Below are 12,977 nucleotides of genomic sequence, written 5' to 3'. Positions count from 1 at the left end.
TTGTTGTTGTTAAGTGCCATTGAGTTGATTCTGACCCATAACGATCCTATATAGGGTTTCCAAGGAGCGGCTGATGAGCTTGAATCACCGACCTTGCAGTTGTTTGTGGGCGCATTAGCTCACAGCGCCACACAAGGTGCTGTTTAAAACAGTCTGTTTTATATGGAAATATACTTGACTTTCTCACCATTTGAAAGTGTTGTATCAACATTGTTCCTTCCTTTTGCTTTGTAGTTGAGTTCATTATACATTGCTATCTTTGGTTCCCTATTTTCAGTTTTGTATGTTTGTTTTCATTGGTCTTGAAAAGTTTTATTATGCAATTTCCAACATCGTTTCTATCACTGAGGCTATATTTTCCAATGACCGATCCTGGGTATATGATTCTTGGTTGGCAATTTTTTTCTTGCAGTTTTGTATGAGTCATTCTGTTGCCTTGTTGCCTACAGGGTTTATGCTGAAAAATCAGAGTTTAGTCTTACTGGTTCTCCTTTTTAGGTAACTTCTCATTTTTCCCAAGCTGCTCTCAGGATCTTTCCTTGATTTGATTTTGTTGAGTTTGATTACCATATGTATTGGTGATTTTCTTTTGGGATCTATCCTGTTTGGGGTTTGTTCAGCTTCTCATATGCTTATTTTCTCATCTTCCACAATATTCATCATTGTTAAGAGCCATTGAGTTAGTTCTGAGACTCATAGCGACCCTGTATAGGGTTTCTGAGGAGGCACCGGTGAGTTTGAGCCACCAATCTTGCAGTTCAAACCTACTAGGGAAGTTTTATTCCAATAACTGTTTGACAGTTCTCTGAGCATTTTATTAAAAATCTCTTCCTGTTCTGGAATTCCAATCACCTGTAAGTTATTCTTTATGTTACCCTTCATAACACTCAGGATTTCTTTGGATTTTTTTCATTATTTTTTCTGATTGTTCTCCTAGCAAACTAGTATTGAGAGATTTACGTTCAAGATGGGCTTTCTGAGCACAGTTGTCTCCTTACACCATCACCTGTGTAAATATGCTCTACCAAAGCTGTTCACAAAAGTTCAAGATGGCCATGCCCTGACTAGCTGGCTGTTCACCAATCAGTTCCCCTCTCTTGTTGTCCCTGCTCAGCTTTTGTTCCCAGCAAGCACTCACTACACTACTCTCACCTTTCCTCTGAAGGGTAGGGTTCCAAGATTTTCATCTGTATGAGTGTCACTGGGCCTCTCAAATCTTTGTTATAGAGAGTTTGTATAACACATCTGCCTCAGTAGTCCTTCCTTTCTTCAAAGTATTCCATGCTCACTTTGTTATGTACCAAATATAGTCTGATCTCTGTTTGTAAACAACTGATATGACTGTTGTTAAGTTATTCTCTGATAGTATTTAGAATTAGTGATTTTTAGTATATTCACAAGACTGTACAACCATCACAATATATAATTCCAGAACATTTTCATCATTCCCAAAAGAACCTCAGTAGCCATTAGTTGTTGTTTTTGTTAAATACCATAGAATCGGTTCCAACTCAGTGACCCTGCACAGTGTTTCCGAGACTGCAAATCTTTACGGGAGCAGAAAGCCTCATCTTTCTCCTGCGGAACAACTGGTAGTTTCCAACTGCCAACCTTGACGTTAGCAGTCCAATTCATAACCCCTACACTACCAGAGCTCCTTACAGTAGCCATTAGTAGTTACTCCCTATTTCCCTCTCCCTCCAGAGCCTGGCTATCAACTTCTCTTTGTTGTTGAGGTTAAGTGCTGTATGTTGGTTCTGACTCATAGCAACCCTGTATAGGGTTTCCAGAAGTAGCTGGAGAGTTTGAACTGCTGATGTATGTTTCATAGTCTAGTGCTAATCATACAGAGCTACACCAGGAGTCCGTCGATGTCTTTAGGTATGTCTATACTATGTGGCCGTTTGTGTCTCATTTCTTTCACTTAGCATCATTCTGTCAAGGCTCATACCTGTCATATCATAAATCAGTCAGTACTTCTTTCCTTTTTTCATAGTTGAATAATATTCCATTCTATGGATATACTACAATTTGTCGATGGACATTTAGATTGTTTACAATTTTTGACTATTATCAATGTTTTTTTAAACATTCATATACATATTTTTGCATAAACATGTTTTTAATGATTTCATATACCTAGAAATGGAGTTGCTGGGTCATATTGTAACCATTTTAAAAAAAACTTTGTATTGTGAACTGAGTGAAGGTTTACAGGGCAGATTATCAGTCTCACACTCAACAAACCATACACTTCATGTCTTTACAATGATTGCAATCCCCTCCATGTACCATCAGCATTTCCCTCTATTCACTTGGAACTCGTGCACTCCGTTTCTTCTGCTACATTCATCTTTCCTGTGGCAACCTTCTTTTTGCTGTACAGTGTCTTCCCAATCACCTAAGTTAACAAGTGTCTGCTCTGTATCCTGGTATAGTGCTATAAACAACTGGACTGCAAGGTTGGTTTGAACTGCAAGGTCAGCGCTTCAACTCACCAGCCACTCCTCAGAAACCCTACACAAGGTCACTATGAGTGGGAACAGACTCAACATCAACAACCCTGTACCCAGTAAAAAAAATTTCTTTTCCTCTCACCCCTGGTAACCATCATAGAATGCTTCTCAGGAAACACTTTTTTTGCAACAGTGGTGGTGGTGGTTGTTAAGTGCTGCCGAGTTGGTTCCAACTCAAACGGTATCAGACAGTTTTTGTCTTTTGTGTGATTTCTGAGGTGTTTCAGATTAATTGCTATTCAATATTGTGTAGTTATTCCATTGTGTGTATGTACCAAAGTTGAACATTTTTACTAGGCTGTCTCCATCTTTTTGCTATTGTGATTAGTGTTGCAATGTACATGGGTCTTCTTATCTGTATGTGTCACAGCTCTGATTTCTTGAGGATATATACCAAGTAGAGGGATTGTTGGGTCATACGGAATTCCTATTTTCAACTGTTTGAAAGAGTGCCATACTGGTTTCCACAGTGGTTGTACCATTTCACAGTGCCATTAACCGTAAAGGAGAGTCCAAGTCTCCCCACACCATTGCCAGCATTTGTTTAAATCTTATTAATGCTGTGGTAAAAAATCTTTTTTTGATTTACATCTCTCTAATAACTAATGATTGTGAGCATTTCTTCATATATTTGTTGGCTGCCTGAATGTCTCCTTTAGTGAAGTGTCTGTACATGTCCTCTGCCCATTTTTTAGTTGGGTTGTCTTCTTCTTATTGAGGTGTTCTATACATTTCAGAAGGAGCTCTGGTAGTATTGGTTACGAATTAGGCAGTTTTAAACTACCAGCTGTTCTGTGGGAGAAAGATGAGGCTTTCTGCTTCCATAAACTTACAGCCTTGGAAACCCTTCACTGGGTCTCTAAGAGTAGGAACCAACTCCACGGCACATAACTACCACCATACATTTCAAAGAATAGTATTATGCTTAACTTTTTGAAGTACTGTCAAACTGTTTTCCAAAGAGGCTAACCAATTTATATTGATAGCAATGTATAAGGGTTCTAATTTCACCACATCTTCATTAATACTTCTCTTTTTTTACAGCCATCCTAGTGGGTACGAGGAATCCCGATACGGCAATGTATAAGTACTAGACCAAAAGATCAGTTTGAACTGAAAGGCTGGTGGTTCAAACTTACCAGTTGCTCCTCAGAAACCCTATACAGGGTTGCTATGAGTAGGAACCAACTTGGATGGCAATTAATTCAGCATTATAGTGAGTTTAATGGTGATCCCCCTTCAAAGGTATTTGCTTGGGATCTTCTGTTCCTACATCTGAAATTGCTCTTTTTGGACCTGTTGTTGCTAAGTGCCATGGAGTAGGTTCTGACTCATAGATACCCTGTATAGGGTTTCTGAACCATTGACCTTGAAATTAGCAGTCCAGTGCTTGTCCTATAGAGCAACATTAGGACTCCTAGAGGGATGGTATAATTAACCAATCCTGTCTTTAGAGTCCCAGGCTAGAGAAGATATACTAAGTAAGTTCACCATACATATCTGATATGGAATCCTGGTGTGGCAATGTGGGATAAAGCACTGGGCCACAAGGTTGGTTTGAACCACTAGGTCAGCAGTTCAAACTCACCAGCTACTTCTACAGAGGGTCTTTATGAGTCAGAGCCAACTTGACAACACTTAACAACAACGTACCTGGTATAGGAGTCCTGGTGTGATGCTGTAGGATAAGCACTAGATTGCCAACCATAAGGGTTGACAGTTCAAACTCTCCAGCTGGTCCTCAGAAACCCTATACAGGGTCACTATGAGTCAGAACGGACTCAATAGCACTTAACAACAACAACAACAAAGGAGGAGTGGGAGTATGCCAGGTAGACCAAGGGAGAGAAAGACATTCAAAATGAAGGGAACAGTAAGAAACACACATTCACATTCCTAGAGAATTCTGTTAACTGCTATGGAATTGGTTCCCATCTAGCCAGGGTCCTTGTAATTCCCACCAAATGACAGGGTGGAAATATGCAAATAGGATTTTTTATGGGAGAAAAATTAGGCAGTAGGAGTCTGTGAAGATTTATAACCTTAGAAAATTTATGGAGCAATTTGATTCTGTCATACAGGTCATTATAAGTCAGATTTGGACTCCATGTCAATGGGGTTTTTCTTTTTGTGTAGGTAAAATAATTTAGAATACAAGAATGATAAATAAAATTAGCTTTATTTATGTAAATTATAAAACTTTTTTTTTAGTGTTAGAATGTCAGATGTTTCACGCTGGATAATTTACAAGAGTATTTATATACAAAACATAATAAAATAGAGTATATCATATTACTCTTGTTTGAATAAAAGTGTTTTCTCAACTCCAATCATGCCTTTATAATTTTGGTTTTTAATTTTTAACAAGGAAATGTTCTGACATAATACTTGATTCACACAGTGTTAAATTTAAGTAGAAGCTAAGCCAATGATCAGTTAACAATTAAAAAATACTTTTCAAACAATATGACATCATTAGATTTTTTTCTGTATTAAAATGTTTCATGTTATAAAAACATATTTGTCTCTATTGATGATGTAAATACATTGGTATTCAATTTATTATATAAACCCAGAGTTGATTGAAATATAATATAGATATGATTCTATATGTATGTTATATACATTGATATGCTTGCCACAAATGAAATGAGCAATATTGTTACGAATAGAGGGAAAAGAGAATCCATTTAAGAAATTGATGAAGATGCCCTATTCCATTTAAAATAAGTAAAACTTTCATTTTCTTAGCCCTTTATGAATAAATGCAAAAAATGGTGAAAAGCTGTATTTATACACACTGAATTTTAAAGTACATTGTAGGTCTATCAAGTAATGGATGATTGTATACCAAGGTGCCTAAGCAAATTTCAAATAATTTATCATGTATGAGAAATCCAAGAAATATTAATTAATAAGGCAGAATTTTAAATTAGTTTTTGGGATAGATAAAAAATACAGATGATTTGTACGAGGATAAATTATAATACTGTGATAGTTACATCTTTGTATCTTTATCGCTCAGTATTACTAAGTATACAATCTGTATATGAACTCTCAGAAGAAATCCATCAATTCTTTAAGCAGTGAATTGTTTTGTAACTGCAGCTCGTTAGCACTTTCTTAAATTCTTGACAAGCATTTTGTAGTTTTATTAAAAGGAAAAAACAAACCAAAAAAAATGTTACTGTTACTTTAAAAAGCTTAGCTATTTAAAACAATCAATCAGACATCCAATGTACTTGTGTCTAAAATGTGACTTGTGTTCCCAAAGAGAAGGAAATGATCAAGTATTATATGCAAGTGTTTACTATTAAAAGAGAATGAAAAAAAATCAGAGGAAATTGGTCTTTAATTGGATACTTAAATTCTTTGCAGTATTCTTAGTATGCTTAGATGTTGGTATCTTGACTTTGACACTTTCTTTATTGCCCTTTATAGCAGCCTCCAGGCGGGCTTTCAAGGTTGGAGAAGACGCCATGACACTTTTAAAAACTGAGGAATACTGAGGCCCAATCTGCATGAGATTTTGCAAAGCAAAGTCATGTAAATTTCTCATGATAGCAGTTGCTGATCCCAGGGCATTCTCATCTAAAAGGAAGGAAATCAGGATGGGCAGAAGACAGGCCACCAGCTGAGAGCCTAGAAAGAAAACAAGGAAGTCCCACATTCAGGGATACACATATTCATTAGATAAAGTTACAAATGTCTGTGATCAGTATATATTTTCTGCAGGAGCCCTGGTAGAGCTGTGGGTTAGGCTGTTAACTACAAGGTTGACAGTTAAAGACCACCAGCTACTCTGGGAGAAAGATTTAAGTTCTGACTCCAGTGACCCCTGTATAGGGATTCTGAAGAGTGGATGGTGAGTTTGAACTGCTGACTTTGCAGTTCAAACTTACCTTGAGGTAGAGTGTTTATCTTATGGACTCTATTATCAATTGTTGTTATTAAGTGCCTTTGAGTTGGTTCTGACCCATGCTGACCCTGTATAAGGTTTCCAAGGAGCAGGTGGTGAGCTTGACCCACCAACCATGTGGTTCAAACCAACTTTAAAATCCAGGGCATTAACCCACAGGGCCATACCAGGACACTGTTTGCAATAAATATATGGATTTAAGTAACACCCACCTTTCAATAAAAAGCTCTAGAGGCACAATTTATTAAGTGTTGGACTGTTCAAACTCAACAGCCGCTACAGGAGAAAGATGAGGCTGTCTCCGTCATAAAGATTCAGTCTCAGAAACCCCAAGTTCTATTCTGTCTTTAGGGTTTCAATGATTTTGAGTTAACTTGATGACACTGGGCTCGGTTTTATTTTTTTCAATGAATGTGAAATAAAGCTATAATGTAAAGTGACTAAATGTTTTAAAGTACTTATTTCTAACAGTTATTTTTTTAAACAACAAAGCAGTAAAGTTTGGGGGCAATTCTGAGGTTCATTTGAATTTCCTGCTGATACTTACGATGCTGTTCTTCAGCAACAACCACCAGTGTTTCCAAGACCTTTATTCCTTCTTGAAAGATTTGAAGCTCAGCAGTGTCTTCAGGTTTTCTCTTATCTATTTCCTGCAGTTTTTCCACAATAGATGATGCTAAAGAGTAAATGTACGGGTAGGAAATAGCTGGGTTCGGATATTGAAAAATGGAAAGTAGGAGCTGATAGGTCTTGATTTGTACCTAATCAAGAAAGAGACAAAAATGATACAAGCTGTAAGTTGTGAATTAAAAGAAAAAATCCTTGTGGACTCTTCACAGATATAGTAGCAGTAGCAGAGCTATTTAAAATTATTTCTAATTTATTTTTAATTCTGGAAGTTCTTATTGTCAAATGCCATTGAGTCGGTTCCGACCCATAGTGACCTTGTATAGGGTTTCCAAAGAGCAGCTGGTGAGCTTGAACTGCCGACCTTGCAGTTCAAACAGCTTTGCAGTCTGGTGCAGGAACCCACAGCTCCACATCAGGACTTGAACCACCTTACAGCTATGCAAATCACAATGCTGACAGTGGTAGCAAGAGTTTGGAGTGGGGCTAGAGACATGTATATGTGACAAGGAAGGGAAACTGTAAGTGATTAACTTTTCTTTTCTCCAGTTCCCATTTCCTTCCTCATATCTCCTTGATTCTATACTATAAAGCACAAACAGACAAATCTCGTCAAGAAAAACTTGAAAAATTAGAAAGCTTCAGAAAACATTTGTGGCAAAACTCACAGATATACCTACCTATATATTTTAACATTTTATTTTGATTTGGGTAAAAGTTTATAAAGCAAAGTAGTTTCCCATTCAATAATGTATATATATCTTTTGTTTTGTGACATTTGTGACATGTTGCAATCTTTCAAAATAACAACACTCTTCCCACTTCCTCCTGGGGTTCCCTGTGTCTATTTGCCCATCTTTCCTGTCCCTTTCTACCTTCTGAACTTTGTTTTTGGGCAATGTTGTCTTTTTGATCTTATATGGTTGATTGTACTCTAGAGTATGTTACTCAAGTGTATTACTATCGCTGTATAGTTTAGCTAAAAGGTGATCTCCAAAGTGGGTTTAGTTCACAGTTTAAAGTGTCTCTCTCAGAGCAGTAAGTTTATTTTTTTTTATGATTTTTAACTCTGTTCTATACTTTCCTCTGACTTTCGCCAGGACCTTCTATTGTGTTCCCAATCAAAACAGTCAGTAGTGGTAGCCAGGAACTATCTAGTTCTTCTGGCCAGAGGCAGTGGTTCATGTGTCCATTACTCCTCCTGAGTTCCCTAGAGTCTTTGATTTTCTTCATTCTTCTCTGCTCCAGACAGGAAGAGACCATTAGTTTTATTTGCAATGTCCATTTGCAAGCTTTAAGACCCCTGTTGCTACTCACCAAAGAAGAATACAGAACACTGTCTTAATGGATTATGCTAAGCCAATTGACCTAGATGTCCTGCAAGACTAAAAATCACATATATTTGAAGTTCAAATGGTTTGAAGGTGTGAGAATACCATGACTGCATCATACAAATTATGTATCACCACATACCAAAGCCACCACTTGGAGAATGCTATAAAAATTCTTGCCAGGCAAAAGACAACTGAAGCCTACACCTATGAATGCAGTAGCTCAAAAGAGGAAACAAGTCCCTGCTGCAAGAACTATACCCACCCCCTCCACACAAAGAGTAGACAGGGATGGGCAACTTGGATATTGACTACCCAAAATGGGGGTAGGAATACAAGGGCAAAAAGTGACTGGCTGTCAAGCTTTCAAGAGGGAACCTAGATCCAGAAGGCGTGGAGGAAGATAAGAGTCTCCAGTGAGTGGTGTCCATTCTGTCCAGGAAGGGCTGATGAAACGAAATATAGATGGGTCTCTTGTGATGCAATGGTGAATAATTGTTATCAGGACTGATTGTGAGGGTTGGAAATCTACAGATGGACATTTTGTAACAAAGAGGGGAGTGATTAACTTATCAGTCTAGGAGCGGAGGACCCTGGGACCATCAATGGAGAAGAGCGAAGAGCGGAATCCTACCTAGAGAGGCAGTGAGGTCTGGGATGGAGGCAGAGAAGACAACGTCAAGAGATGGTGGGGCTGGGGGCTCGGGATCAGGAGATGGAAAGGGGCTGAGGACTGTGGTGGTGGTGGGGTGCAGGTTTATAGGGTACACCCCTTGGTTGGGTGAGGATGCATGGACAGGATGATAACTATGCCAATGAAATGATGGATGATGGAATGAATGTAAAGCTGATGTTCTCCCATGTAGACTATCACATAATTCACAATAAAACATTAATAAATAAATAAATAAATAAAGGAAGGGAGAAAAAAAAATGAAGTATCTGATCAAAAGATGCTCTAGAAACGATACACTGGTAAGACTAATTAAGTGGGCAGGAAATTGTAATTGACATTCATTCCAAAGCATATTAAATAAATGATTTGATAAAAGGCAAAAAAAAAAAAAAAAAGACAACTGAAGGACAAGACTAGCTATCAAATGGAGTTCTGGTGTGGTGGTGCTATAGTGCAAGCACCGGACCACAAGGTTGATTTGAACTGCAAGGTGATGGTTCAAATCTACCAGTGACTCCTTGGAAACCCTATATAGGGCCGCTACGAATTGGACTGACTCAACAATAGATATCAAACACATAAAACATTCTTTAGGTAATGGCCTGCGATTGATTTTTTTTTTCCTGAGAGAAAATCTAGTTCCTATTTCTTTACGCTTGTGTGTTGCTATGATGCTGAACAGTTTGCAGCTGTTTTCAGACTAAGACAGACTAGGAAAAAGGACTGGAAATCTACATTTGAAAATTAGCTAACTAAATCTTAGGGAGCACAACAGCTTGATCTGCAACTGGTGATGGGGTTGGCAAAGACCTGGAAGCATTTTGTCATTTTGTTCCTTTGTGCTTTAGTCAGTAACCAACGTGAAGATAACTAGCAATAACATCTTTAGGAGCAGATACATTTGTGATCATGTGCTACAAACTCATTGTTGTTAAGTGCTGCCAAGTCAGTTCTAACTCATAGCTACCCGGTATAGGGTTTCTAAGGACTGGTTGCTGGGTTTTGAATCCTCACCTTGCAATTCAATCGACCTGGTGGTCCAGTGCTTATCCTCTCCAGTGCCACACCAGGACTCCCACAAACTCATGATATGTATATTTGTGTGGCACTGCAGGATAATGTGCTAAACTGCAAAGTCACTGAACTGCAAGGCCAGTGGTTTAAACTCACCAGCCGCTCCTTGGAAAGCCTACACGGGGTTGGAACTAACTCAATGGCACTTAACAACATAAATGCTACAAACATAACAAATAGGAAATTCATCTAGCAAATGAAAGGGCCATAAAGAAAAGGGAAAAATTTATGTATTGTTTTTAGAATACAGTCGATTTAAGGGTTTCTGAACAGTTGGTAGGTCTGAACTGATGACCTTGTGGCTTTAACAGTCCAATGCTTATCCTACAGTGCCATCACAGTTACATTGCTGAATGAATATCTTAAAGTCATTCTTTAGGTTTTTGTGGGAAATCCACTGTAGGATAAGCACTGGATTGCTAATTGTAAGGTAAGCTGTTCAAATCCATCAGTTGCTTCTTGGAAACTTTATACAGGGTCACTGAGTTGGAACCTACTCAAAGGCGCATAACAAAAACAAACTATAATTCAGCTGTGAAAGTCTTACTAGGTTTTATTTTTTGAGGGGAGTGGGGTAGGTAGGAGTTAAGGAGTTAGGGTTAGGACTATGGGGTCAAGAACTTTGTTAAGTATTAGGGTTATGATTAGGATTAAGGTTAGTGTTAGGGGTAAGGGTTGGGCTAGGGCTGTAAGTAAGGCTTGATCTGATTTTAGGGTTACAGTTAGATTTATTTTCTTGAAATCTACTTGATTTCCTCTTCATAAGTTCTGTAATTTCCTCTTTTTACTTTTTTTGGTTGTTGGTGTTGTAACTGTATCTCTGGATCACTATTATTCAGTCTTTCATGTTTGTTTTTCTTGGAATACTTCTGTTTCTGGGTTGAGTCTATGTGATATTGTCATGTATGTTATTTTCAGGTTGTTGTCTGTTGTTGGTTCTCTGTTCAAAGAGCTGTGTCTGTATTTTTAAAGGTTGGTCTGCTTTTAACAAATTTTTTAAATTTCTATCTGGAAATAGCATAATTTCGCCATCATATTTGATTAACAATCTTTCTGGATAAATTATTCTTGGTTGGAAAATGTTTTCTTTCAGACTTTTATATATGTCACTCCATTGTCCTCTTGCCTGCAAAGTTTCTGCTGAGAATTTAAAGCTTAGTCTTACTAGTTTTCCTTTGTGGGTAACTTTTTGCTGCTCTTGAGTTGTTTTCATGATTCTTTCCTTGTCATTGGTTTTGAAAAAGTGTGATGATAAATGTCTTGGTGCTTTTCTTTTGGAGGTCTATCCTTGTTTGGAGTTTGTTCAACTTCTTGAATGGTTATTTTCTGGTCTTTCAATGATATTAAGGAAGTTTTCTTCTAACAACTCATGGACAACATTCCTGTATGTTTTTTGTGGGGTTTTTTTTGCCTCTTCCTGTTCTGTAATTCTAATTTCATGTAAACTATTTCTTTGGATAGTGTTCCACATGTATCTCAGGCTTTCTTTGGAATTTTTTGTTCTTTTTTCTCATGATGTTCCTCCAGCAGATGAATAGAGTGATTTCTGAAGCTCAGTAATTTGGTCTTCCATTGCGTCAATTCTACTTCTTTGCCTTTTCAGTGTATTACTTGCTTCTGAAGTCTTAATCTTCAGGCTTTCTGACTGCTGTTTTTGTATGGTTCCCATACTTTCATTTATTTTGTCAATTTGTTTACTGAATTCTTCTAAAGTTTTGTATAAGTTTTCCTTGATGTCACTCGCAGTTTTCTCGATCATTCTCTCAATTAATTGAAGTTGCTTAATAAATTTTATTAAATTACTTATCAGGCAGTTCTGATATCATTTCTGACTCTCTATTTTGGTCACTTCTGTCTTGTTTCTTCATGTAATAGGAAACTATTGGTTTTCTCTGAGGCATTGTGGTGGTGTTTTTTTTTCACGATCAATTAATTCATGATTATATATTGGTGTGTTCTAAGGCACTCAACACCTATCTCCTGGTGGAGGTCTTAGAGACTGGAACTGTGAACTCAGTTCTCAGTTCAACGCTTTTGTAGTTCAGGGAGGGTTCATGAGCCTTCTGAAGCAGGGTCTCTATGCCCAGTGTCCAACCCCAGACAAAGTAGATGCTAAACAAGAGGCAGTGTTATTGGTCACTGGGTTGGCGAGGGCGAAGACTGGCTACTCCAGAGGGCATGGAAACAAGGGACAACTATATCACCTTGCTAACAACTCCCAGACACATCCTGAACCTGCAGTTCACTATATAGACAGATGCTCACAAAAGCCCATGATGGCCATGCCACTCCACACCAGCCCATAGTCTGCCCATTTTCCTTCTCTCTCACTGCTCCTGCTCAGCTTCCTCTTCCAGTCCGCACTCAATCCGCCTCTCTGTGCTATCTATCCTCTGACGCGCAAGGGTTCCAGGATCACCATCTGTATCTGTTTCACTTGCTCTCCCTTGTCTTTGTTACAGAGAGAGGGCTGGCTCATGTATCTGCCAACTCCGCCAGCTTGCCCCAGCTCCCTTATATATGACTCTTATAAGGATCTAGAGATATATCAATTTTACGATACCTCCATTTCCAATTTATCTTTTAAACATATCTTCCCTCTGTATTCCACTACTTTCTATCCTCATGATCAAAGAACTAGAATATTATTTATTTTCTTTTGTTTTTGCAAGAATAAAAATTTACCCAAACTTGAAAGTTAATTTTAGCCTGGTACTTCTTTTATTTAAGTAAGTTTTTATTGTGAGGTTTACATGGAGGAATATCAATTTTACATTCATCCCATCGTATTTTGTTTCACTGCAATGATTACAATCCCCTCATGCATCATCAAA

At 37.9% G+C, this 12,977-nt stretch overlaps 1 protein-coding gene across 1 annotated transcript in view; it reads right to left on the bottom strand.

The window, feature by feature from the left end:
* Positions 1 to 5,850: 5,850 nt before the first annotated feature.
* HEATR5A (HEAT repeat containing 5A) overlaps positions 5,851 to 12,977 on the bottom strand; it is a 166,834-nt gene continuing 159,707 nt past the window's right edge. The window contains exons 35-36 of the mRNA XM_006835364.1: positions 6,983 to 7,196; positions 5,851 to 6,158 (exon numbers count right to left, since the gene is read on the bottom strand). Of these exons, the coding sequence (XP_006835427.1) occupies positions 5,851 to 6,158; positions 6,983 to 7,196 (522 nt within the window). The remainder of the gene's footprint in view (positions 6,159 to 6,982; positions 7,197 to 12,977) is intronic.

The sequence above is a fragment of the Chrysochloris asiatica genome, unplaced genomic scaffold (assembly GCF_000296735.1).
Source record: "Chrysochloris asiatica unplaced genomic scaffold, ChrAsi1.0 scaffold00017, whole genome shotgun sequence".
Classification (NCBI taxonomy): Eukaryota; Metazoa; Chordata; class Mammalia; order Afrosoricida; family Chrysochloridae; genus Chrysochloris; species Chrysochloris asiatica.
This window is presented reverse-complemented; position numbering and strand designations above follow the sequence as displayed.